Raw genomic sequence first — 25,313 nt, forward strand, 5'->3', positions numbered from 1 at the left:
GGCTAAATATGTTCAGAGATGACAAAAACAAATTCAGAGTTCTCTAAAAGGGGGTTCTTCCTGATGCTGTATAAATAGCGTTGAATTGAAAATTATTTTAAATGACAGTGTTGGTAAGCTGCTCTCTGCTGCACGGTACTGAAAATACATATGCTCTTATGAATAGGCTTCATTCCTGTCAGACCAGCCAGAGCCCTACCTTCCCTTTTTGTCCCACTTCATTGAGACACAGATGTTTGCCACTTTCATCGACAACAAGATCATGTCCCAGTGGGAGGAGAAGGAGCCGATGCTCTCTGTCTTTGACACTCGTATTGACAAGGCACGTCTCTATAATATCCGTGCTCCCAGCCTCAGATCGTCCTGCTACCAGAGGTGCTCCGTCCTCAAAGAGTCTGGTAAGCTCATATGAGAGAGGCTCACTGCCCACAAATTAGATTTATTTCAGTGTAAACATGATTAAAATTGTTAGTTGGAGAAGTGGATGGGGAAAATAAGAAAGGTGGTGGTTTAAATTGGCAGCAAGGTAACGTCTGTGTCTTGCAGAGCATGCCAGTTGACCATTTTCTCAGGTCAGAGGGCTTCCACCTCTCTGCCTTTTCCTTAAGTCCTACACTCCCCTTGTCTTTTTCTTCTTTTTTTTTTTTTTTGTAAATATGTAGCAACTCAGCTCTCTCCCAGAGACCAACAAAACACACTTCAAATTTGTCTGCATTCCAGCTAGGCAAACACTTCATCACCCTTGCATACAAGCGCACCTTCTGACATGATCTTATTGCAAAACATCTTGATTATCTTTTATTAATTTTCTCAATTCTCTTGACTGGCAATTGGTGCTGGACGTGCAATGTGAGGCCTGACTGAGCCAGCTAAGTGCATTAGGGAATCTGTGAGATTGCTGTGTTACTGACTGTGTTTTAATTATTTTTATAAAAGTGTAGAAAAGCAGAAATACAGATTGGTAATGTGTATTTTAAAATGAAAATGCCAAATGTCTATGAGCATGAAAATATACAAGGCTAATTAACTTTCTCACTGAAGTGACATGAGCCTTTTTATAATGTCTACTGTGTGTACTAAGTGTGACTAATTTTTGCATACTCGTACTGTACTGTCCGAAAGTCTTGAGGCACTCCTCATTTCTTTATATTCTTTCTTTATCCTTAAGAATGGCTTCTTAACAAATTTTGTTCTGCTGAAATCATTTCTGATGAGCCTTTGGCAAACAGTAGATGGACCAACTGATGGTCCAGATGTCTCTCAGGTTCAGTGTCAGGTCTTGGAGGATTTTTTTCCTATTTCATTACAATATGACTTTGAGATACTATTCATCTGTTGCAGATGCATTTTCCACACATTTTTAAGGACACACTGCACATCATGCCAAGCTATAGGTTTTCAGCTAATAGCTCTTTGAGGATTACTTTAATGGTACAAAATACCAAAACAAACTGGCTGTGCTATTGTTTGTAAATTTAGCAATAGAAATGGAATTGCAACTGGCTGGTAGTATCAGAATGAGTAAAGACACAATTTAAAATTGGCTCTGTTATATGTGTTAAGTGACTAAACAAATTAAAAAAAAAAACATTCCTCCAAAAACAGCCAGGTGCAAAAACTGGACTGAAAAGGGAATGAAAAAGCAACCAATGTCCAAAGAAAACTTTGGAAAGCCTTTAGCAAGCCTGGAGAATGATTGCCCGAGAGCACTTCAGAAAATTACAAGAAAGTCTGGCTCCTTGGAAGCCAAGTACAAAGAAATAAGGGGTAGCTTAAGACCTTTGAGCAGAGACACACACACACACACACACACACACACACACACACACACACACACACACACACACACACACACACACACACACACACACATTCATACACACAGAGTGAGGTGCCATATGGTGCTCCCAGCTAAAAAAATGATTTCATATCAATCCACAAGGCTTTAAAATAAAGTGAAAACAAAGGTCATTTTAGCTATTATTTCTGTTTGTTTTAGTTAATTTTGTAAATACACAATACAGTTTAATTAGTTATCATTTTTTCTTCTTAATTACTTTTTAAATTTTATTTATTTCAGTTAACAAAAATGTTGTTTCAATTTTCATTCATTTCATTCATTGATTTATAAAGTAAACAACCTGTTCTGAAGTAAAGATGCTGCAGCATATAACGGCTGCTTCATTTGAATACAAGAATGTTTGTGTGTGTGTAAGAGAGAAAAAGATTTGTTAATGTTGTAGTGTTCCCCTGGTGCTACAGATGGATTTATTTATCTGATGACTCGCTTGGCTACACCTGTCTTTGTCACTGCATTCGCATGTGAATTTAAATCAGTCATTTATTGCAACTTTAACCCTTAGGATTGATCAAACTGTCAGAGAAATGCTCTGTAAACTCCTGTTAAGACCAAATACACACATGTACCAAAGGAAATTAGGCATGACACCTGTTTTCATCATGTTGCAATGTAATTATTAATCTCAAGCATTATTGCCATAATTCAGCCTTAAATAGCTGACCTGTCTCCAGGATGCACAGCATTATCTTGAGCTTAGTGTCCTTTTGGCCTATTAGAAGTCACATCAATTCCTCCAAACAAAGCAGCTGCTTCCAAAGTAATTAATAGCAACTGCTCTAGAAAAAAGTAGAAATACTCAGCATTGAAAAGTGCTATATAATTACCAGTTCATTTACTAATGTTATGAACCATCATAACATTTTTCAAAGAGAGTAGGTATAGATGGTGGAATAACTTGACACTTGAATCCACATTCATGCATGTAGTGTTCAATTGTTCAAATCTCAGATTCCCTTAATAATGTGACCGTTAGTGGAATCCTCCAAATGCCATCTTGATTTGACTTGAGCCTAATTTCAATCTCCTTACAGTGTTGTCTGAATCAGTGCTGTCTCCTATACAGCTCAGGCCATTGAGCAGCGGCTGATGAAGATCGACCACACAGCCATCCTGCCACACCTGTTGGACATGAAGATTGGTCAGGGCAAGTATGAGCAGGGATTCTTCCCCAAACTGCAGGCCAATGTGCTCAACACAGGACCAAGCACTAACAAGTGAGTCAGCGTCCACTTGTGACTTGAATTCACATGTGACACCAGAACTTCAGAGATTCATTAATAAGTCACGAATGTTCTCTTGGACAGAGTACTCCACTATAATTTGAATGTAGGTTCAACAGACATCCGTGAATTGCCATCTTATTGTGGGGAGGTGTTTATGTGTCCCAGTGATCCCCGGCGCTATGTTGTCCAGGGGCCCCAGGTAGGGTCTCCCATGGCAAATATGTCTCAGGTGAGGGGCCAGACAAAGAGCAATTCCAGTGACCCCTATGGAACACACATCAAAAGTTTACCCCTGTCCAGGATAGAGCTACCAGGGCTCTACCCGGGGCTCCACCAGACATCCTCCCATGAGAGAATGTCTGGTGAGATATGGCGAGCTGGGGTGGATATTCTTGTATCCCCTCGGCTTACTGCCATGTACGTCGGAGTTTTCTCCGGTGGACAATACAGTTCCCTGCTCCTTCAGGCCAGGGAACGGGTCCTGACTGTTGTTTGTGCTTATGCACCAAATGACAGTTCAGAGTACCCAGTCTTCTTGACAGAATGACAGCATGCTCAGTCTGAACCTGAGTGGTGTTTTGTTATTGGACTTCTGTGCTAATTACAGTTTGCCCATAATGAACACCATGTTTGAACATAAGGATGTCCATAAGTGCATGTGGCACCAGGGCACCCTAGGTTGCAGGTTGTTAATCAATTTTACAATCGTATCATCAGATCTGCAGCCGTATGTTCTGGACACTCAGGTGAAGAGAGGAGCTGAGCTGCCAACTGACCAGCACTGTGGTGAATTGTATCAGGTGGTGGGGAAGGATGCTGGACAGACCTGGTGCACCTGAAGGTATAGTAAGGGTGCACTGGGAATGCCTGGCAGAAGCCCCAGTCCGCAGAGAATTTCACCTCCAGCAGAACTCTGACTTTCTGAGAGAGGCTGAGGACATTGAGGCTCAGTTTAGAATGATCCACTGAAAATGTTATAATATTTCCATTTTCGTTTTTGAAAAGTAATGTGTTCAGATGGAAACAATTGCCTTTCACACAGAACCGCAAGAAGCTGAAAGCGCTGTAGTTCCCATGCCTGGCCTCAAGTTGGCGATGTGGGTATAGGAGTCATAAGCATAGTGCACATGTGGCAGTGCCACGCATTTTCAAAAAGCAGCGTTTTTAGTTGTTTTAGTTAGAGTCTTAATGGACCATGTTCCGCACTTCCAGTGTTGAGGCTGCTGCCCAGAGCTGCGGCTTAAAGGTGGTTGGTGCCTGTCATGGTGTTTTTCCTTCCCACTGTCGCCAAGTGCTTGCTCATAGGGGGTCGTTTTGACTGTTGAGTTTTCTCTGTAATTACAATATAAAGTGCCTTGAGGCAACTGTTTGTTGTGATTTGGCACTATATAAATAAAATTGAACTGAATTGAGTGACAGGAGAAGGGAATGAGCGAGTGACAGACGAATTAGGGTTGTATCTGCAGTGGTATGGATGGTACACCAGTCCGTCCTTGTTAAGAGGGAGCTGAGCATGACAGCGAAGCTGTCAATTTACTGGTCAATCTACGTCCCTACCCTCACCTATGGTCACAAGTTTTGGGTAGTGACTGAAAGAACAAGATAGCAGATACAAGTGGCAGAAATGAGCTTCCCCCAAAGGGTGGCTGGCCTCTCCCTTAAGAAAAGAGCCAGTTGGTTCAGGCTTTTGAGTAGGATGCCTCCTGGGCGTTGTTGTGAATTAATTGCTTTACTAATGTATTTGTTCCTTTAATGTGAAGTCATTCCTTTATCACAGTGATGGATCTTGCAGAAGGATTTGTAGGCTTACATTAACAGGACCACATTGCTGTTAATGTCAAATAGTTTTTAAATTTAAACATTACGCAATCAAACTAGTGTAATCACACAGTACTTGGTCTGCAGGTGGTGTCACAGGGCAGCAACAGCTCAGCGCAGAAAAGATCGCCACAGACAGCAAACAGAACATCTCAGCCTTGATAACGACCTGAAAGAGGTGTGAAACCATCCTTCTGAATGCCCCCTGTTCTCCACTGCTGTCAAACTCACTTATTTTTATTTTGTACCTCAGTGTGTCTTCTTTGTTTTTTTCTGTTTGTTTGATTTTTTTTTTTTTTTTTTTTTTTGGTTCTGCAATTAAATTTCTTTGTTTGGTTTATGTTATGTTTATGTACATTCTACCTTCACTGTCTTCTTCTTTCCCATTTCTTTTGCTTCTGTCCTCTCCTGTCTGCCTGTGTGTCCTGTTCCGGGCCATCTGGGGTCGGGTTATACCACTTTTCCTCCTCCAGCAGGTGGAGGGCTGTCTTGTCCTGCAGAATTCTATGGCATTTTGGGAGTGGGACAATGCATCCCCCCCTCCTGTCAAACCACCAAAAAAATCTGCCTCTGCGTCCTGCCTGGTATGTGCAGGAGATGCCTGTCTTTTGGATTCCCTCTAATAGGCCCTACCTCCTCCCTCACTTCCACCTGCTTTGATAGAGCTCTCACCTACTCTAAGGCATGATCTTTTACTGATTAGCAAAAAACATTAAAATTCTGAAAGAAAAATTAAGAATAGTAGAGGGCCCTGCACTTGCAATTGGTAAACACTTGCAGAACTAAGGCTGTAATTTCTGAGACTAAGGCCATAAGTCCAGGACTAAGTTCCATAAGTATTTTACAGGAATATTTATGGCCAGGACTAAAGCTGTAAGTTCTGGGACTAAGGTCGTAATTTCCAGAACTAAAGCCATAATTACCTGGTACTTACTTGTAAGTACAGGTATTATATAGGGATGTACCCTGTAATCAAATTTAAGTTCTGCCTAATTTCTGGGTAAATTAGCTGAAAAAACATTTCCCCAATCCTACATCATAAGTAAGCTGTACTTTTCAGGGTGCGGGTCATATTATGTAGTGGTTTAACCTAATTTACAAGTATTTTACAGGGATGTACCCTGTAAGTAAATTTAAGTTCAGCGTAATTTATTGGACCAAGGCTGTAAGTTCTGGGACTAAAGTCATAATTCCCAGGACTAAGACTGTAAGTTATGGATCCCTTTAAGTGCACATATTTTACAGGGATGTACCTTGTAAGTACATTTAAGTTCTGCATAACTAATGTTGGTTTTTGGCTGAATTACACAGAAATTATGCAGAATTTAAATTTACTTAAAAGGTGCATCACTGTATAATACTCAGAGGTAGGAAGTAATGAAGTATTTATACATTGTTACTGGACTTAAGTAGATTTTTCAGGTATCTGTACTTTACTTGAGAATTTATTTTACATACAATCAGTTCAATTTCAATTCAATTTTATTTATATAGTGCCAAATCACAACAGTCGCCTCGAAGCACTTTGTATTGTAAGTTAAAGACCCTACAATAATTACAACTAAAACGCCATGAGCAGCACTTGGCAACAGAGGGAAGTAAAAACTCCCTTTTAACAGGAAGAAACCTCCAGCAGAACCAGGCTCAGGGAGGGGCAGTCATCTGCCGCTACCGGTTGTGGCTGAGGGGAGAGAGAAAAGACATATGACATGTTGTGGAAGAGAGCAAGAGATTAATAACAACAGATGATTAAATGCAGTCATGTATAAGCAGAGTAAAAAGAGGTGAATGAAAAGAAACACTGTGCATCATAGAAACCCCCCAGCAGCCTAGGCCTATTGCAGCATAACCAAGGGATAATTCAGGGTCAACTGAGCCCTAACTATAAGCTTTATCATAAAGGAAAGTTTTAAGACTAATCTTAAAAATAGAGAGGGCGTCTGTCTCCCAAATCCAGACTGGAAGCTGCTTCCACAGAAGAGGGAAAGCTGAAGACCTTGTATGTGAGGAGAAGGATTTTAAATTCTATTCTAGATTTAACAGGGAGCCAATGAAGAGAAGCCAATATGGGAGAAATATGCTCTCTCTTTCTAGTCCCTGTCAGTACTCTAGCTGCAGCATTTTAGATCAGCTGAAGGCTTTTCAGGGAGCTTTTAGGACAGTCTGATAATAATGAATTGCAATAATCCAGCCTAGAAGTAATATATGCATGAATTAGCTTTTCAGCATCACTCTGTGCATTGAAGGACAAATGCTGGTCAAAAATGACTCCAAGATTTCTCACAGTGTTACTGGAGGCCAAAGTAATGCCATCCAGAGTAAGTATCTGGTTTGACACCATGTTTCTAAGATTTGTGGGGCCGATTACAAGAATTTCAGTTTTATTTGAATTTGGAAGCAGGAAATTAGAGGTCATCCAGGCCTTTATGTCTTTAAGACATTCCTGCAGTTTAACTAATTGATGTGTGTCATCTGGCTTCATGGATAGATAAAGCTGGGTATCCATCCATCCATCCATCCATTCACTTCCGCTTATCCTGTTCAGGGTCGCGGGGGGGCTGGAGCCTATCCCAGCTGTCATAGGGCGAGAGGCAGGGTACACCCTGTACAGGTCGCCAGCCTGTCGCAGGGCCAACACAGAGAGACAAACAACCTTTCACACTCACATTCATGCTCTCATTCACACCTATGGGCAATTTAGATTAGCCAATTAACCTAACCCCAGTAAGTGCATGTCTTTGGAATGTGGGAGGAAACCGGAGTACCCGGAGGAAACCCACGCAAGCACGGGGAGAAAATGCAAACTCCACACAGAGAGAGGGAGAGGCCTGGGCCAAGGTGGAATCGAACCCAGGCCTTCCAGATGGTATTCTAACTGTGAGGCAGCAGTGCTAACCACTGCGCCACCGTGCTGCAAAAGCTGGGTATCATCAATGAAAATTTATGCAATGTTTTCTAATAATACTGCTTGAGGGAAGCGTGTATAGTGTAAATAAAATTGGACCTAGCACAGAACCCTGTGGAACTCCATAATTAACCTTATTGTGTGAAGAAGACTCCCCATTTACAAGAAGAAATTGGAGTTTAAGAATTAGATAAATATGATTCAAACCACTGCAGCACAGTACCTTTAATACCTATGCTTTAATCTCTGTAATAAAATGCTATGGTCAACAGTATCAAAAGCTGCACTGAGGTCCAACAGGCCAAGCACTTCAAATAAGCCATGTAGATGATCAGTTAGCTGTTAGCTACTATTTCAAGGATTTTTGAGAGAAAATAAAGTTTGGTGATTGACCTATAATTAGCTAAGATTCATAGTGGCATATCCATCCCCTGGGGCTTATCACATACAAAGACATGAAAGCATTAAAACCATATAATTTATGTATCATTTATAGCACTCTACTCAGAGGTTACAGTGGGCCGGAACAATCGGAACAGCGTTTTTTTGTCCATAGGTTGTGGTTGCGGTACTTCAGCATCTAGCTATTGCTACAGACAAGGAGCAAAAATAAAGGGAGTAACGTGTTGTGGCAGGTAATTTTAAATACAACATTTTTCAGCTAAATTACCCGGAAATTATACGGAACTTAAGTGTACTTACAGGGTACATCCCTGTAAAATATGTGTACTTACAGCCTTAGTCGTATTATGTCATGCTAAACACAATGCAAGTGGCATACAGTAGCAGGACTCTGCCTAGATTTTCACTCCTTGCTGATATATCAACAGCTTAATTTCCTGTTGCCTTGTTTTGTAGATGTGGTTTTAATTAACAGTTTTGGTCACTGTATACATCGTTGACAGTATTTCCTGGTAAAGTCCAATTCAAGTTTTGTTTTGAAGACTTTAAATGTGAAGCAGCAGCAGTAGGAAATGTTCTGTTTGCAAGAACAGTGACACACAATGAGGATGGAATTTTTTTTCTCATTTCAGAGAAACATTGAGCTACAGCTCATTAAAGAAAAACTTTGTAAAATGTGATCCTATGGAGGGAATGGTACTTCCTCCCAACACACCCTCTATTTCAGGATCTTCCTGGTTTCACAGCCCTTCTGTGTCACACCCTTTCCCTTAACTCACATAAGTTTTTTGAAGTCTTGGATATACAGTAACTCACATTAAGTATATCACCATTAATTGCCATAAAAGTACTCAACAGTTTATTAACAGAGATAATGGTAAAAAAAAATCATTTAGAAAAAACACTATATATGTTACTGAGGGTTCTGTTTGTAATAATAGACAAAAGTGATCTACAGTAGATCAAAAGCATGCTTTGTGACATTTTACCAGGAGTGCGTGCACAGTGAGGATGATTATCGCAGCCTCTAATATGTGTTCCTTACAAACATTCATGGAAACGAATTGCAGCTTTCTCAACATCATGAACACTTTCAGTGCCTGTTCTCTAAGTCTCACTAAATCTCTTCATCGTCTGCTCTTCAGAAGTTCATGCAGGAGGCCCGCAGCCTAGGGAAGAATCTACGACAGCCTAAACTCTCTGACCTGTCACCTGCTGTTATTGCCCAGACCAACTGGAAATTTGTGGAGGGGCTGCTCAAAGAGTGTCGCATGAAGGTGAAGCACACAACAACACACTGCTGCACTTAGAAATGACCTGTAATTCATGAATGCGCTCATTCTCTGACCTTCTCATTACACAAACACACTTACTGTATTTTAAAACCAGGATGCCTTATCAATACAAAAATGTTGCTGTTGCATTATTTTTTTAACTTTGATTTTTGGGGTGACTTTAAATTCAGTCATCTGTAGGTTGATCGTTTTTATTTACATCAAACAGTGTGGTATTCTTTTGTTCCAAACACATTACCATAGCAGTATAGATATCCATCATGATCTTTTTTCCATTGAGATCTGATGTGTCTTCAAAGTGTTCCTTTGAGCACCGTATATTTTTAGGTTAAATTTTTAGGTTAAACAAAATTTATTATTATTATAAAAATAATTCGCCTCCCTCTCTGATTGAAATTGATACATTTTCAGTTTTGGGCTACTTACCTAGCTAGTTGGACAGCTCTCAACTGTTCCAGCTTGACACTGACAGTGATTTGTGACACCTTGTTCTCCCCTGCCAGTGAATGCCTGCAAACAACCAGACAGCAACTGGCCTATACCCAGCCTGCAGAAGGAGTGCTGTGAATTTGTTTCTGTAGCACTCCAAGTCCTTATATAAGCATAACTAATCCCACAGAAAAACACTTGTATATCTTTCTGTTTTACTGTTCTCCTTAACATTGACCCAAATCCTTCTCTGGAATTAGCGGTGTGCTTCTCTGCATCACAAAGTGGCACCATGATAAATCACTTGTTCTTAGTTACATGAGCATATCACATGGAAATGTCCAGTTAAACGAAATACAATATTCAGAGAATTGCTAGATATCCATTCTAACATGGGTTTTAGACCCTTTTGCCTTCAGAACTGCCTTAATGCCCCATTCATTGATTAAACAAGATGCTGAAAATATTCCTCTGAGTTTTTGGTCCATATTAACATGATAGCATGAAGCAGTTGCTGCAGATTTGTTGGCTGCACATCCATGATGCAAATCTCCCTTGCTACCACATTCTAACAGTGCTACATTGGATTGGGATCTGGTGACTGTACCAGCTATTTGAGTAAACTCATTGTCATGTTCAACAAACCAGTTTGAGATGATTGAGCTTTGTGACTTAAAGTGTTCTCCTGGAAGCAGCCATGAGAAGATGGGTACACTCTGGTCATGAAGGGGTGCACATTGTCAGCAACAGTAATGCAGATGATACTCAGCTTTATCTATCGATGAAGCCAGATGACACACATCAATTAGTTAAACTGCAAGAATGTCATAAAGACATTTAAGGCCTGGATGACCTCTAATTTCCATCCATCCATCCATTCTCTTCCGCTTATCCGGGGCCGGGTCGCGGGGGCAGGAGCCTAAGCAGAGAAGCCCAGGCTTCCCTCTCCCCAGTCACCTCCTCCAGCTCATCCGGAGGGACCCCAAGGCATTCCCAGGCCAGCCGAGAGATATAATCTCTCCAGCGTGTCCTGGGTCTACCACGGGGCCTCCTCCCGGTGGGACATGCCCGGAACACCTCACCCAAGAGGCGGCCAGGAGGCATCCTAATCAGATGCCCGAGCCACCTCAACTGGCTCCTTTCGATGTGGAGGAGCAGCGGCTCTACTCTGAGCCCCTCCCGGATGGCCGCACTTCTCACCTTATCTCTAAGGGAGAGGCCAGCCACCCTTCGAAGGAAACTCATTTCTGCTGCTTGTATTCGCGATCTTATTCTTTCGGTCACTACCCAAAGCTCATGACCATAGGTGAGGGTAGGAACGTAGATCGACCGGTAAATCGAGAGCTTCGCTTTTACACTAAGCTCCCTCTTCACCACGACAGACCGGTGCAGCGTCCACATCACTGCAGAAGCAGCCCCGATCCGTCTGTCGATCTCCTGCTCCCTTCTCCCCTCACTCGTGAACAAGACCCCGAGATACTTGAACTCCTCCACTTGGGGCAAGAACTCGTTCCTGAGCCTGAGAGGGCACTCCACCATTTTCTGGCTGAGGACCATGGCCTCAGACTTAAAGGTGCTGATTCTCATGCCGGCCGTTTCACACTTGGCTGCGAACCTTTCCACTGCGAGCTGGAGGCCACCCCCTGATAAGGCCAGCAGGACCGCATCATCTGCAAAGAGCAGAGATGAGACTCTGAGGCCACCAAGGAACAAGCCTTCCGCCACCTGGCTACGCCTAGAAATTCTGTCCATAAAAATTATGAACAGAATCGGTGACAAAGGGCAGCCCTGACGGAGTCCAACACCCACAGGAAACGAATCCGACTTATTACCGGCTATACGGACCAAGCTCTCACTGCGGTTGTACAAAGACTGAATGGCCCGCAACAACAGGCCAGACACCCCATACTCCCGCAGGACCTCCCAAAGGACACCCCGAGGGACGCGGTCGAATGCCTTCTCCAAGTCCACAAAGCACATGTAGACTGGTTGGGCAAACTCCTACGCACACTCGAATATCCTTGAGAGGATAAAGAGCTGGTCCAGCGTTCCGTGACCAGGTCGAAAACCGCATTGTTCCTCTTGGATCCGAGGTTCGACTAACGGACGGACCCTCCTTTCCAGCACCCTGGCATAGACCTTACCAGGGAGGCTGAGAAGTGTGATCCCCCGAAAGTTGGAGCACACCCTCCTGTCTCCCTTCTTAAAGATGGGGACCACCACCCCGGTCTGCCAATCCAATGGCACTGCCCCAGATCTCCACGCGATGTTGCAGAGGCGTGTCAACCAAGACAGCCCTCTACAGAAGGCGTGTCATTGGGATTCAGGAGGTCCTCGAAGTATTCCTTCCACTGTCCGACTATAGCCTCAGTTGAGGTCAGCAGCACCCCACTTGCACTATAAACCGTGTGAGTGGAGCACTGCTTTCCCCTCCTGAGTCACCTGACCGTTTGCCAGAATCTCTTCGATGCCGTCCTAAAGTCTTTTTCCATAGCCTCACCGAACTCCTCCCACACCCGAGTTTTTGCTTCAGCCACTGCCCGAGCTGCGTTCTGCTTGGCCTGCCGATACCTGTCAGCTGCCTCCGGAGTCCCACAGGCTAACCAAGCCCGATAAGACTCTTTCTTCAGCTTGATGGCTCCCTTCACCTCCGGTGACCACCATCTGGTTCAGGGGTTACCACCACGACAGGCACCAACCACCTTGCAGCCACAGCTCTGAGCAGCAGCCTCAACAATGGAGGTGCGGAACATGGTCCATTCAGACTCAATGTCCTCAGCCTCCCTCGGAATGTTGTCGAAGTTCTGCCGGAGGTGGGAGTTGAAGATCTCCTGGACTGGGGCTTCTGCCAGACATTCCCAGCGCACCCTCACAATACGTTTAGGTGCGCCAGGTCTGTCCAGCATCTTCCCTCGGCACCTGATCCAACTCACCACCAGGTGGTGATCAGTTGACAGCTCAGCTCCTCTCTTCACCCGAGTGTCCAGAACATACGGCTGCAGATCTGATGATACGATTACAGAATCGATCATCGACCTGCGACCTAGGGTGTCCTGGTGCCATGTCAGAAGTCCAACAACAAAACACCATTCGGGTTCAGATCGGGCCGGCCGTTCCTCCCAATCACGCCCCTCCAGGTCTCACTGTCATTGCCCACATGAGCGTTGAAGTCTCCCAGCAAGACTATGGAGTCACCAGATGGAGCACTCTCCAGCACCCCGCCCAGCGACTCCAAAAAGGGTGGGTACTCTGAATTGTCATTCGGCGCATAAGCGCAAACAACAGTCAGGACCCTTTCCCAGCCCGAAGGCGCAGGGAAACTACCCTCTCGTCCACCGGTGAAAACTCCAACGTACAAGCAGCAAGCCGGGGGGATACAAGAATACCCACCCCAGCTCGCCACCTCTCATGGAGAGCAACTCCAATCTGGAACAGAGTCCAGCCCTTCTCCAGGAGAAGGGCTGGACAATAGCCAGTCTCGATAGCCGGGGATCGTTCCGCCAGGGCCTCCGCCCGTGGGCACCGCCTGACACACATTGCACCCGACCCCTGTGATGCCTCCTGTGGGTGGTGGGCCTACAGGAGGGCGGGCCCACGTAACCTCTTTGGGCTGCGCCCGGCCAAGCACCACGGGCTAATGCCCGGCCACCAGACGCTCTCCCTCGGGCTCCCTCCCCAGGCCTGGCTCCAGGGTGGGGCCCCGGTAACCCTATCCTGGGCAGGGTAAACTGTTCCTTTGCTGTTACAGTCATAGGGGTCTTCTGAACCGCTCTTTGTCTGGACCCTCACCCAGAACCAGTTTGCCATGGCAGACCCTACCAGGGGGACAAGCCCCCAGGCAACTGGACACACAAACCCCTGCACCACGATAAGGTGGAGGGGTTTTCCTGCTTTTAAATTCAGATAAAACTGAAGTTCTTGTGCTTAGCCCCACAAATCTTAGAAACATGGTGTCAAACCATGTTTCAAACTTACTCTGGATGGTATTACTTTGGCCTCCAGTAACACTTTGAGAAATCTTGGAGTCATTTTTGAAGCTGAAAAGCTAATTCATGCCATTATTACGTCTAGTCTGTATTATTGTAATTCATTTTTATCAGGCTGTCCTAAAAGCTCCCTGAAAAGCCTTCAGCTGATCCAAAATGCTGCAGCTAGAGTACTGACAGGGACTAGAAAGAGAGAGCAGATTTCTCCCATATTGGCTTCTCTTCAATTTCTCCCTGTTAAATTCAGAACCAAATAGAATAGAATTTAAAATCCTTCTCCTCACATACAAGGTCTTGAATAATCAGGCCCCATCTTATCCTAAAGACCTCATAGTACCTCATAGTATCTCAGACTGCTGGCTTACTTGTGGTTCCTAGGATACTTAAGAGTAGAATGGGAGGCAGAGCCTTCAGCTTTCAGGCGCCTCTTCTGTGGAACCAGCTCCCAGTTTGGATCCAGGAGACAGACACCCTCTCTATTTTTAAGATTAGGCTTAAAACTTTCCTTTATGATCAAGCTTATAGTTAGGGCTGGATCAGGTGACCCTGAACCATCCCTTAGTTATGCTGCAATAGTTCTAGGCTGCTGATGCACTGTTTCTTTTCATTCACCTATTTTTACTCTTTTTATATTTCACTCTGCATTTAATCACTACAACATCTTAAAATATAAAGTGCCTTGAGGTGACTGTTTGTTGTGATTTGGCGCTATAATTAAACTGAATTGAAAAAATTTCATTGATATAAAAATGAAATTACTCCAAAGCGTTAACAATAATAAACTGTGGTGTGTCACATATATCAGGTTCTAGATAATACACATAAAAAGTTCCTCAACTATAATACAAATACATATTATGTACAACATGAAGCATGGCGTTCACTATGAGATCACAGTTTGGTCACTCAACCATCAAAAAAATGCTAAAGAGGCACATTGATTCGTCAATGCAGAAAGTACACAACTATTTAATAACCCACAGCTCTCAACGGCACAAACCAGATGAATCCACATACAAGTGGTGTGATGTGATCGTAATGTGATGTTTTTTTAATATCATTTAATGAGTTAAATATATGTAACATGGTTGTGTTCAGAATGAATCCCTGTGATTCCTCTAATTGTCTGTGGGTGTGTAGACCAAGCGAATGCTGGTGGAGAAGATGGGTCACGAAGCAGTGGAGCTGGGTCACGGTGAGGCCAGCATCACTGGACTGGAGGAAAATACTCTGATCGCCAGCCTGTGTGACCTGCTGGAGAGAATCTGGAGCCACGGGCTGCAGGTCAAACAGGTCAGCACACACATAATACACGTGCACAAACCAAAAATATAGCTGCATACACTTCATATACTGCTACAAGAATGTTACAGTTTTCTTAAACACACTATAATTTAGGCATTAGATGTTGAATTATTGCCTCTGTGTGTGTGTTTTTAATGTGACCTCTCATTAGTGGGTGCAATAGCTGCTGTTATGTGTGTAATTTGTGACCTTGGCTCACTGACATAGAAATTATGATATTTTAGGGGAAGTCTGCCCTGTGGTCCCACCTGCTGCACTACCAGGCCCGGGAAGAGAAGCTTGCACAGCAGCAGGCTGACTCACCAGGTAACATACACACACACTCTCTCTCTCCCTCTCTCTCTCTCTAAATCCCCAATTTGGGAAGAAATATATGAGTGTCAGCAAACCCATTATGTGGTGTACATCTCTCCAATAGTGCCTCACATTTTTGAGAGGAGGAAGTCTGATAGTTCCATAGCAATGCCGTCGCTGCGTGTGTCTCTCATTCAGGATATGAGGTATGTGCTGCTGTGCTCTACTAGTGACAGGATCTTGTCATAAATACTTTGCACTGTCCACATTCTGCAAGCAGGGAGACTACAACACCACTGACTAGGTGTATTATTTCTTGTTAGCATTAAACGTTTATTACAGACTCACTGCATACCATTAAGTTTATTGCACATACTGTAAACAAGACGTGTATGATTGCAGGTCTGTGTGATTTAAAGACATCTGTTAAAATGTATAAAGTCAGTGACTATAAATATCAGGATATATCGCTGAATATATTTTTACTTCATCTTACATGAATCTGTGGTGTTATTGGACTTTTTCCCTGTCTATCCAGACATATCCAGAGTATGTCAGAGATTAAGACTGACGTGGGCCGAGCCAGAGCCTGGATCCGTCTGTCCCTGGAAAAGAAGCTGCTCTCTCAGCATCTCAAACGGCTGCTGTCACAACAAGCCTTAACCAAGTGAGCATTTTGATAGCTGATTCATCTTTAAATGATGCATAATATTGAACATAGATTTTACACTTTAACTTAAAACTGATTTTCATTTGCAGTCACGCAGAAGATCACAGTCAGGGTAATTGCACAGTGACTGTGCTATGCAAAACACAGAAAACTCATGGCACAAGCTGTGCACACATCACACACAGTGCAGTCATAAAGTGTGTGTTCGACCAATTAAAAGCAAGGATTTTTTGTTCACAAAGCAAAATGAAATATAAAACCACTGCATATTCCAAAAGATAATATAAGTTAATCGCACCAATGCATCAAAACAAATGTTATTAAATCCATCTCTTTTATATACCGATAGACTGGGGAATGCGTTAGTAACAAAAGGATGCCACATAGTTTGATGAAAATGATCAACCTACAGAGGGCTGAAGTCAAATACAACCCAAAAATCAAAGTCAAAAAATGATGCAGCAGGCTAATCCATTTTGCCAAAATTTCATTGCAGCAAATCAAAACGTATTCAGCAGTTCATCTAGCCCCCACATGCTTGTATGCATGCCTGACAACATCGGAACATGCTCCTAATGAGACGACCGATGACGTCCAGGGGAATCCCCTCCCAGATCTGGACCAGAGCATCACTGAGCTCCTGGACAGTCAGAGGTGCATCTTGGCAGCAGCCCGATACCTAACAGCAGTCAGGGTGCCGTTGTGTAGTCTGCGTGCCTCCACCAAACTGGTTGTGCTCACCCATGTTACACATAGCATAATGTTCTCCTCAGCTTGTCCAGACCCTTTCACGTCTGTCACATGTGCTCAGGGTGAACCTGCTCTCATCTGTGAAAAGCACAGGGCACCAGTGGTGCACCTGCTAATTCTGGTATTCTATGGCAAATGCCAGTTGGACTCCACAGTGCCAGGCATTGAACATAAGGCCCAATAGAGGAGGTTGGGCCTTCAGACCACCCTCGTGAAGTCTGTTTCTGATTGTTCACACCAGTGGCCTTTTTGAGGTTAAGTTTCTGCAAGTGCTCGTCATGTTCCTCCTTGCACAAAGGAGCAGATACTGGTCCTGCTAATGGATTAAGAACCTTCTATGGCCCTGTCCAGCTTTCCTAGAGTAACTGCTTATGGCGTGGAATCTTCTCCATACTCTTGAGACTGTGCTGAGAGACACAGCAAACCTGCTGGCAATGCAACGTAATGATGTGTGATCCCGGAGGAGTTGGACTACCTTTGCAACCTCTATAGGGTCCAGGTATCGCCTCATGCTATCAGTAGTGACACTGACCCTAGTGAAAAAAACAGTCAGAAAAGATGAGGAGGTAAAAAAATGTGAGTGGCCGCCACCTGTAAAACCATTCTTGCTTTGGGGTTTGTCCCAGTGCACCATCTGTTAATTTCATTAACACTAAAACAACCCACTCTGCTACTTAACTGACCAGATCAATAGAGGTTTAATTGACTTTGTTATACACTGATTAAAAGGTGTTCTTTTATTTATTTATTTATTTTGAGCAGGATATCATGTAGGAGATGGTGGCTGCTGGGCATCTTATTTGCATCTTTGTTATTTGGGTGGGATGGATCATGCCACAAGGAGCAGCAGGGAACACATTTAAGCTGCACTCTAAAAGCACCCTGAACTACAATAATGCAACAATGGGAAGTTCTTTTTCAGAAGTAATGTATTTCATTTACATGAAGTAAAAGACTTTAAAGGTCTACCCGGCTGCATGATGCTTCCACTCGTAAAGGGTAGCACGCATTAATTTTTCCCATAAATTTTCAGTGGAAAGCATCACAGGTTGTTTCTTGTGGGCCATGAAATGAGTGAAATTCAACTGTAAGCTTCCCTGAAGTGTACAATCCTTCATTTTAACCAGTTATACACAAAAAAAGAGATTTATAACACTGCCAAGTTCTTGGTAGGGTAATCTTTAAAGATTATTATGTTATGTTATTTAGATATAACATCCTTTGTGAAGCTAAACAGACTATGCAACAGTAGATGTTGATGAGCAGAGGAGATGTTACTTAGCTATTTCTGAACCTAACCTGACTGCCACAGGAAGCTGTACAAACGTTACGCCTTCCTGCGGTGTGAGGAGGAGAAGGAGCAGTTCCTCTTCCATTTGCTCTCTCTCAACGCCGTTGACTACTTCTGCTTCACCAGCGTCTTCACCACCATCAGTGAGTTTTCCATTAGCTGCACATAACCTCTGACCTCTGTTCTGTTCACCTACAGCAACACTTTTGTTGAACAAAAAAAGTTTTAATATGAGCAGCTTTAGGTGTACAATCTCAAAACAATATCTCACCACCTTTTTTTCTTGTGAAGACAGTTTACGCCTGCAGTGAACACAGTATGTGCACTGGAGATGTAGCCAGTAAAATTATACCCCCGCAGTACTTGCACTCTATTCACTGCACATTCACTGTAGTGGCACAGTTAATTCTCCAGATAATAAAAAGTCTATTTGTTGAGTCAGACATGATTCTCAAGCATTCTTGGAATTGTCTGTTCCTGAGTCAGCTTGAGACACGGCCTCATAAAACTGTCTGTCAGCAGCATGAAAAGAGGTCATCTGTATTGTAATGATGCCTTGAAGTAACATGAAACTGATGAGTAAAACTCTCCAGTCACCACACTACCTGCTGAGGCCTTTCATTCTTCGAGTTACAGTACTCAGTAAATGTCACTTACTTGATCTGTGGCACTAAATATGGATCAATTGCTACCATCCTACTATAAAAATATAGTAGGATATTTATAAATATCCATATAAAATAAATAAACCATGAGCTTATATGAACAAGTTAATTAAAGCACAATGTATTATTAAGCTGTGTATTATCTGTATAACAACAAAAATGTATGCTATGCTTTCTAATAATACTGCCTAAGGGAAGCATGTATAATGTAAATAGAAGTGGTCCTAGCATGGAACCCTGTGGAACTCGGTAATTTAGTGTGTGAAGAGGACTCCCCATTTACATGAACAAACTGCAGTCTATTAGATGGATATGATTTAAACCACTGCAGTTCAGTACCTTTAATACCTACGGCATGCTCTAATCTAATAAAATATTATGGTCAACAGTATCAAAAGCTGCACTGAAATCTAGCAGTATGACAAGTATAGAGATGACTCCAGATCCCTAAACAATTAGATGATCATTTGTAACCTTTAGTAATGCTGTTTCTGTACTGTGAGGAATTCTGAATCCTGACTTCAAATAACCATTCCTCTGTATTTGATCAGTTTGCTGTTTTACAACTACTGTTTCAAGAATTTTTTTAAATAAAAGGAAGGTTGGAGATTGGCCTATAATTAGCCAAGATGGCTGGATTAAGTTATAGCTTTTTAAGTAATGGTTTAATTACTGTCACCAGGATAATTCTCTCTGTTCTTCGCAGTGATCCCATACCGAGTTGTCATCATTCCCATCAAGAAGCTGAGCAACACTATGACCACATCCAACCCCTGGGTGTGTGTCTCAGGGGAACTAGGAGACTCAGGCATCATGCAGATTCCCAAGAATGTCTTGGAGATGACTTTTGATGTGAGTAGTGTGACCTGTGATCTTTGACCTCGACAAGTTGAGCACACTTTCAGTCAGTGGAATGCTGTGTGCAGACCATTATGTTTACATTTTCTGGCTGTAGCTCAGTAGGTAGGCAGGTCACCTACTGATTGGAAGGTCAGGGGTTTGATTCCTGGCTACTCCAAGCTACATTCCAATGTATCCTTGGGCAAGGTACTTAACCCCAAGTTGCTCTCCGACGCAACCGTCGGAGTATAAATGTGTGTGAATGTTAGATAATTAAAGCACTTAGCTTAGTTAATATGGAAGTGCTTGTATGAATGGGTGTGCATGGGTAAATGTTAAACGTGTTGTATAAGCGCTTTGAGTGCTCTGACCGAGTAGAAAAGCGCTATATAAGAGCTAGTCCATTTACCATATGTTTGACCCCTTGTCCACTCACTATAAATCAAGGTAATCTGGCCTAAAGATACATTGACAGTGTTTAAAGAGAATATGTCCTTCCAGAAATCTGTATTACACAGAGCCAAAACATGAGGTAATTATACTGTAAAATGTTCTTTTCCAAGGCTTCAATCGTTCTTGAATATGCACTTTTCAGAGAGCGTTAGTTCCCATAACTCTTGAAGCAAGTCCTCCTTTTCCGTGTGTCCATACTGCAGGAACAAGGAATTATCACAGTTCAAAGAACCCAATTTTAGGGCTGTTGATCAATTGTGATGTCCAAGCTATATTAAACTTAATATCAATGTAGAGAGAAAATGAAGAAATTAAAAATTGTAAAATTACCCACCAATTCTGTTGTGTCTGTGGCACACACACATAAGTGGAGTAGTGTGTAACTATCACTACACATTAACTATTGATTTTTTTTATAATTATTCATTTTCATTCTTTCTCTCCTTTATATTTACAGGGTACTTGATGGCATTGGTGTAACAAATAAAACTAAGCTGTGCATCTGAAGTAATTGCAGCTATGGATATGAGGGATTAGCTGACTTTGCTGTCAGGACTGCAGTGCAGTCTCGCTGCTTGGGGTACTCTCAGACATATGAGTGAGCTGACCTGGTTTTAAGCGTTGATGCTCCCTTATCCATGTTGGATGGCTCACCTTTAGTAATGTCACTAAAGCCTGAATATTCCAAGTTTATTTGTTGCACTTTAGTTGCATTTGAATAGTCAGTTTTGTTTAGGAGGCTTCCTAAATGAGTGAAGGGGGTTTGGCAGCCATAATGAGACCTGGCTGAATCCTCTAAATACTAAGAAAAGGTGTTTCAGTTCTTCCTTTATTGCCTTCTTTAGCAGAGGATGCATTATTTCTTTTTGTAAAGCATCCTTGGGTTTTTTGAAAGGCTCTTTACAAATTTAAGTTAATGTCATTATTATACTCTGACCATTGTGTATGAAAGAAAAGGTGATAAGGCCTTTCTCATGATTCAATGCAGCAATCTGACCATTTACAAAAACAAGCAATCAACATAACTAAACAGTGACCAGATTATCATGTAAATTATTGCTGTGTTTTCCATCTTATGTCATAAGTTTGCTAAATAAGTATTTAAACCCAGTGATAAATTGAGCTTTACCGTACTTTATTAAAACTTTGCAATGTAGGTTTAGAAAGTGCTCTATAAACAGAGAAAAGAGTGAAATATAGCTCAGCATTGGTTATGTTCTCATTTTAGGTATTGCTGTATTTTCAGCCTTTATAATTATCATTAATTAATTTGCCTTTGGATATGTTGAAATTCTTAATAAAGGCAAAAGTTATAGTTGATTATAAGGATTATAAGATTCATTTCTTCAGCAGGAAGAGAAAATACAAGCGAATTGCACTTAATTCATTTCACTCTTGTGCATGGTAGTCTGTAAAAACAATTGTTCAGGATGACTCAGTAAGAACTCATAGGGTGAAGTATCCAAGATGTACTTATGGTCCCCTTTCAGGAAATTACAGTCTAGTGTAAGAGCAGTTGGATTCTCAAGTCCTAATGAATTCCTAAGCCCTATTAAAAATCCTCTTTTTTTATCTTTACACCACCTCAAGATGTTTTCCATCAAGGACTATTCGACCATACCCTTTGTTTCAGTTCATTTAAATGTGAAGAATGCCCTCTGGTGGGACCTCTGTGCAGTGCACTGCAGTGTCTCCATTAAAATTTAATAGAAATCTATTTCGTTTCACAGTATAAAATCAAATCAGCAAGATTTCTAAATACTCTGGTGTACTGTGATACCAGCCAAGCCCAGTTTGCAAGCATGAATGATGTTTTGGTTCTGTACTCTACTTGTTATTGTGCATTCAATGTGTCTTAACACATGTTTCCATGTCCCTCAGTCTGCCTTCAGACCTCACACGCACATCTCTGCCATGTTCAAGGTTAGGCAAAACCCTTGCTCCACAGCTCCATATCCCATCACCCACGACATTCCTTTGAAATGCTTCCTTTCCAGTTTTCTGTGTTTGACTTGGTCGTACACTGCCTGGCCAAGAAAAAAGTTGCCACCTGGATTATGATCTGGACATGCTGTAGTTGGTCAGGTCTAGGTTCAGCAACATTATGTGCTCAAAGAATGAGGTCAGCTGACTGCTTGAATATACTGAATGACCAGGTTATTCCATCAATGGATTTTTTTCTTCCCTGATTGCACGGGCATATTCCAAGATGACAATGCCAGGATTCATCTGGCTGGAATTGTGAAAGAGTGGTTCTGGGAGCATGAAACATCATTTTCAAACATGGACTGGCCCCCCACAGAGTCCAGACCTCAACCCCATTGAGATGGAAACAAATCTTGTGATATTGCAGAAGCTTATTGAAACAATGCCACAGCGAATGCATGCTGTAATCAAAGCTAAAGGCGGTCCAACAAAATACTAGTGTGTGACCTTTTTTTTTGGCCAGGCAGTGTAGTCGGTCCTGTACCCTGCTAGAATGTGCTGCACACTTGACTGCTGACTGAAGTGCTGTTCTGTGTTTTATTCTATATATTTACTGGAGCTATTATGAAAATATGGTGAAGGAAATGTAGAAAACTAACTATAAATTAATCAAAGACAGTCAAATAAAATCAGTCATATTCATGGAAGAGAGTAAGATTTAATGTTGCAATATTCACTAACTAGATGTTCTCTGTGTGTCTGTGTGCAGTGTCAGAACCTGGGGAAGCTCACCACAGTACAGCTGGGTCATGATAACGCTGGCCTCCTAGCTAAATGGCTGGTAGACTGTGTGATGGTGCGCAATGAGATCACAGGACACACCTACAGGCAAGTGGAGGACCTATCTCTGATTTGTTCTTTTATTCTGGTCAGTATAATTAATGAACTTCTTCACATGCTTTTCTATGCAGCCAAAATGTGCTCAAACTTGATTGGACAATAGAATTCAGACAACAATAAGACCACAAACAGAAGCTGGAATGGTAATCAGGCCTGGGTGTGGCTAGTGATTAATGTGGTTAATCAGTTAATTCATGATTTAACAAGTGGGGGGTGGGGTCCATTCCCGGACTTTTTTCCTTGCATGTCAGTGAGACCAAGACACCCTGTCACAGGGAGGCGGTCCACTCTATTTTGTGTCCACCCCATCTGCACTTTGGTGACTAAATAATCTCAAGCCAATCGCTTGCCATCTTTGATGGTGACATCTCTGTGAATGTCTGTTCCACTGCTACTGCAGTGGCAGTGGTGCAGTGGGTAGGCACTCGCCTTGCAGCCGGAAGGTTGCAGGTTTGAGCCCCTGTCCCTGTGCTGCGTTGTGTCCTTGGGCAAGACACTTAAACCACATTGCCTAACGGTAGCGCCGGTCTCTGGCTGCATGACCGCAGATGCTCATCTCTGGATGAGTGATCTGGAACGAACTTTTCGTTGTGTGCCTTGTGCACACAATGACAATGAGTTGAATCTAACATCAACTTTCAATGGTACTTTATGTGCCTACCATAGTGACTGCAGGTACTGGGGAATCAGGGTTCAATTCTGGAGAGGAACGGGCTTGGCCGAACAGTTGGGAAATGTGGAAGGTATTGTGCACTTTCATGTTTGTAGGAAGCTTGAGGCGCACAGTAACAGGGATGATAATCTAGTCAATTTCAAATGGGCCAATAACGCCCAGTGACAGTTTTCTTGATTCTGTATGCAGAGACAGATTTCTGGTCGACAACCAAACTTTCTGACCTGGCCCATAGTCGGGTGCTGGGGTCTGATGATGGGCAGCCATCCTCTTGTTCTGCTCCGCCATGCTGACTTAGTGGTCCACCACAGAGGGGATAGACAGCTCACCCTCCTGAGCTGTCTATCAGAGATTGCTGGTACCCAACCAAGGCTTCAAAAGTGGATAGCCCAGTTGCCAAAGCTCATACTCTGCCCAAACCAGATGAGAACTCCACCAAGCCTGGTTGGATTGGACCACACAGCACAGTGCAGCCTCCAGCTCCTCATTTGCCCTCTACATTTGACCATTCATCTGCAGGTAATAACTGGAAGAAAGACTGACCTTAGCTCCAAGGGTGGTTCAGAACTCCTTCCAGACTCGCAAGGTGAACTGGGGACCCTGAGTGACTCCAGAACAGATGCTACTTTTCCACTGCCGAGGTGCCGGTGCTGGTGCTGGATTCAATGAACTGCAAAATGCTTAAGAATGGGCTTGTGTTTCCACAGCGCTTCTGTGAACTGTGTATGAGTGTGGGCGGGTCCTCGTCTGGACACGGAAGCCGAAGAGCGCAAACGTGGGAGAACACGCTTCCCTTTCTTTTGCTGCTAACACGTTACGGTCCAAACACAACTACTGCAGCAACTGCGTGCAGCACATAAGTAAACACAGACAGCGATTACAAGCAAGATGACAAGTACGCACTTTGCATCCTTTTATCTGTAATATGAACTGATACAAAGCAGTAAGTTCAGCCTTAAGACCCAACCTAATTCACAGCCATGAAAATTGCTTCGCTTGTCTCATGTAATACACATGTAATATGGTAGAAAATTGTATGTTGAGATAGCAGAGTCACGCTCTTCTGCTGCTTTCGTCATGCGTTCTTGGTTCAAGACCAGCTAGCTTGTGGGGCTGAGTTGAACCCGTTTTCCGGCCGACCACCGAGTGCATTCGCGGTGGAAAAATTGCGGTTCAAATACTGGCACCGGCACTGGAACCCCATCGGTGGAAAAGCGGCCAGAGTCCACTTGCACAGTGGGATGGATCAGGAATGGCTCAGGATTACAGATCTGGAAAAGAGCATTTCACCACTCATCTGGCGCCAATACATTTAAGATCCGTTCATGTAACATGTCATCCGGCCAGGATTCATTGCAGATTTTTCATGTTCCAAGCATGAAACAGATCCAGTCTGTTCCCTGCTCATCCAGCCTGGATCCATTTTGGATTGCATTGTCAGCTGTCCGGACAGCTACCAGCAACAACAGCTGGTTATAAGCTAACATTATGCTAGCTAACTTTAGGCTCTAGTGTCCTAAAATCCCACTTTCCCTCTGTCTGGTGTGACAGTAGGAATGTTGTCCTTCTGAAACAATCATGTTCACCTAACCTGGAGCTCCTAACCCTGAAATGCCGTCCCCACTAC

The 25,313-nt window shown here is 43.0% G+C and overlaps 1 protein-coding gene across 4 annotated transcripts in view; it reads left to right on the forward strand.

The window, feature by feature from the left end:
* The window catches only part of LOC115773248 (DENN domain-containing protein 5B-like), a 95,511-nt gene that overhangs the window by 55,263 nt on the left and 14,935 nt on the right, over window positions 1-25,313 (forward strand). The window contains exons 7-19 of one of the 4 annotated variants that reach the window (XM_030719826.1): window positions 167-398; window positions 2,925-3,075; window positions 4,990-5,080; window positions 5,379-5,486; window positions 9,355-9,486; window positions 15,060-15,212; window positions 15,449-15,530; window positions 15,643-15,724; window positions 16,057-16,185; window positions 18,251-18,372; window positions 19,601-19,746; window positions 22,069-22,110; window positions 22,883-23,001. In XM_030719826.1, the coding sequence (XP_030575686.1) occupies window positions 167-398; window positions 2,925-3,075; window positions 4,990-5,080; window positions 5,379-5,486; window positions 9,355-9,486; window positions 15,060-15,212; window positions 15,449-15,530; window positions 15,643-15,724; window positions 16,057-16,185; window positions 18,251-18,372; window positions 19,601-19,746; window positions 22,069-22,110; window positions 22,883-23,001 (1,589 nt within the window). The remainder of the gene's footprint in view (window positions 1-166; window positions 399-2,924; window positions 3,076-4,989; window positions 5,081-5,378; window positions 5,487-9,354; window positions 9,487-15,059; window positions 15,213-15,448; window positions 15,531-15,642; window positions 15,725-16,056; window positions 16,186-18,250; window positions 18,373-19,600; window positions 19,747-22,068; window positions 22,111-22,882; window positions 23,002-25,313) is intronic. The other 3 variants (XM_030719827.1, XM_030719828.1, XM_030719829.1) reach the window with 3 other exon arrangements.

This window comes from Archocentrus centrarchus, chromosome 23 (assembly GCF_007364275.1).
Source record: "Archocentrus centrarchus isolate MPI-CPG fArcCen1 chromosome 23, fArcCen1, whole genome shotgun sequence".
NCBI classification, from domain to species: domain Eukaryota; kingdom Metazoa; phylum Chordata; class Actinopteri; order Cichliformes; family Cichlidae; genus Archocentrus; species Archocentrus centrarchus.